The 1,555-nt window shown below is 36.8% G+C and overlaps 1 protein-coding gene across 1 annotated transcript; it reads left to right on the top strand.

Annotated features, from left to right (window-relative positions):
- Positions 1-1,155: 1,155 nt before the first annotated feature.
- LOC105316141 (tRNA modification GTPase MnmE-like) lies at positions 1,156-1,528 on the top strand (the record flags this gene model as incomplete). The annotated part of the gene is made up of 1 exon (XM_011410951.1): positions 1,156-1,528. A coding segment is annotated over exon 1 (373 nt), but the record flags the coding sequence as incomplete, so codon positions are not given.
- Between the last annotated feature and the right edge of the window lie 27 nt (positions 1,529-1,555).

The following is a 1,555-nucleotide window of genomic DNA, read 5'->3' as shown; positions in this document are numbered from 1 at the left end:
AACTTGAAGTCAATAATAGTATCGAAATTTAACTTCTTATTTTGTATTCAATAGGCAAAATTCAGTACATGTGCATGAATACAATTGCTGGCATGCATAAAATTAATTAATTACAAAGCACACCACTACAAATTCAATTTTTTGACAAATTTCATGCTTTAACAGTTTCCCCAGGCCCTATACCACTGAGTGGCCCTGCACATGTACAGTATCAAAAACTTTCTGTTTCCAGTTACAATCCTCATGCAGGGTGAAGGGAAATGGGCGAAATCCCTCCTATTAAGTTTCCCCCTAAAATAGTTTGGATAAATTTAATAAATGGGTTCATGCTTGCTGCAATTCACTGTTGTTCATTACACAATTTCAAATTAACTAGCAATCATGTGTACCGTATAGCGGAAAATTTTGGAGGGACTAAAATTTGACAAATTGCTAAATTTTGGTGATTGGCAGATTTTAATTTGGTGAATTGGTAGCCACGTGCATTGAGAATGCGTATAATGGCTCAAAATGGCGGATTTAATTTTGGCGAATGGCTATCAAAACGCCAAATTCATCAAATTTAATTCCCTCCAAAATTTCTCGCTATACGGTATATGCCTGCACCGGTGAAATTGGCTTTTATTTGATTATAGTGCAATATTGCAAAGTTAAATCATCCAAAATATAGAGTGTTATCATTAATTTTTGACATGTGCCCCATACGAAAAAATCCTGTATGAATCCCTGACCCTTTAATTCTGCATCTACAGGCTATGCCTGACACAATAATGTGATAGTTTGATACCAAGTATAAGCGGTATCACGCTGGTATCAATGTTGCTACTAGCAAGCAATCTTGCTATTCTTAATTGCTAATATTGTAGCAATCTTATAGTCGGTTGTTGACTCCTAAATCTTGTTGTTGTTAAATCTTGTTGTTGACTCCTAAACAGTGCATGAGCATGTGTAGTAGATGCACACTTGTCATGGCATGGCTCCTCCTTTGATCTATGACATTAATATATTGTGTGTTTCCATAGGATGTCTTTGTATCAAAAATTTTATTATTATGCACCAAATGTGGTGGATGTTCCAAGTAATCTCTGGAATAATGTTCAAGATGCATCAAAGGAGATATTTCAGCTACATGAAGTGCCAAAGGACATCATCAAAATGGCAGAAAGGGCAATAATTAGTTCCTTGGGTGCTGATGAAGACTTAAGGGTACTAGTGACTGGAAAAACAGGTCAAGGGAAATCCACTCTTATCAATGGTCTACTGGGGGCTAAAGTAGCAAAAGAAGGAGCTGGTGCTGACAGATGTACTACTGAAGTTGAAGTGTTCAAGAAGAAGATCAATGGTGTACCAGTTGTGGTTTTTGATTCTCCTGGTCTGCAGGATAACACGTCAAATGAAGAGGAATATATTACAAAAATGAGAGAAACTTGCCAAAAGCTAAGTTTGGGTCTCTATTGCACTAAGATGATTAACACACGGTTAACAGATGATGACAAGAAAGCAATGAAAAAGCTAACCGAAGCATTTGGTCAGGAGTTCTGGAATCATGCTGTCT

The sequence above is a fragment of the Amphimedon queenslandica genome, unplaced genomic scaffold, assembly GCF_000090795.2.
Source record: "Amphimedon queenslandica unplaced genomic scaffold, v1.1 AMPQUscaffold_4636_Cont23386, whole genome shotgun sequence".
In the NCBI taxonomy this organism is placed as follows: domain Eukaryota; kingdom Metazoa; phylum Porifera; class Demospongiae; order Haplosclerida; family Niphatidae; genus Amphimedon; species Amphimedon queenslandica.
The sequence above is the reverse complement of the archived record's forward strand: the minus strand, read 5'-3'. Positions and strand labels throughout refer to the sequence as shown.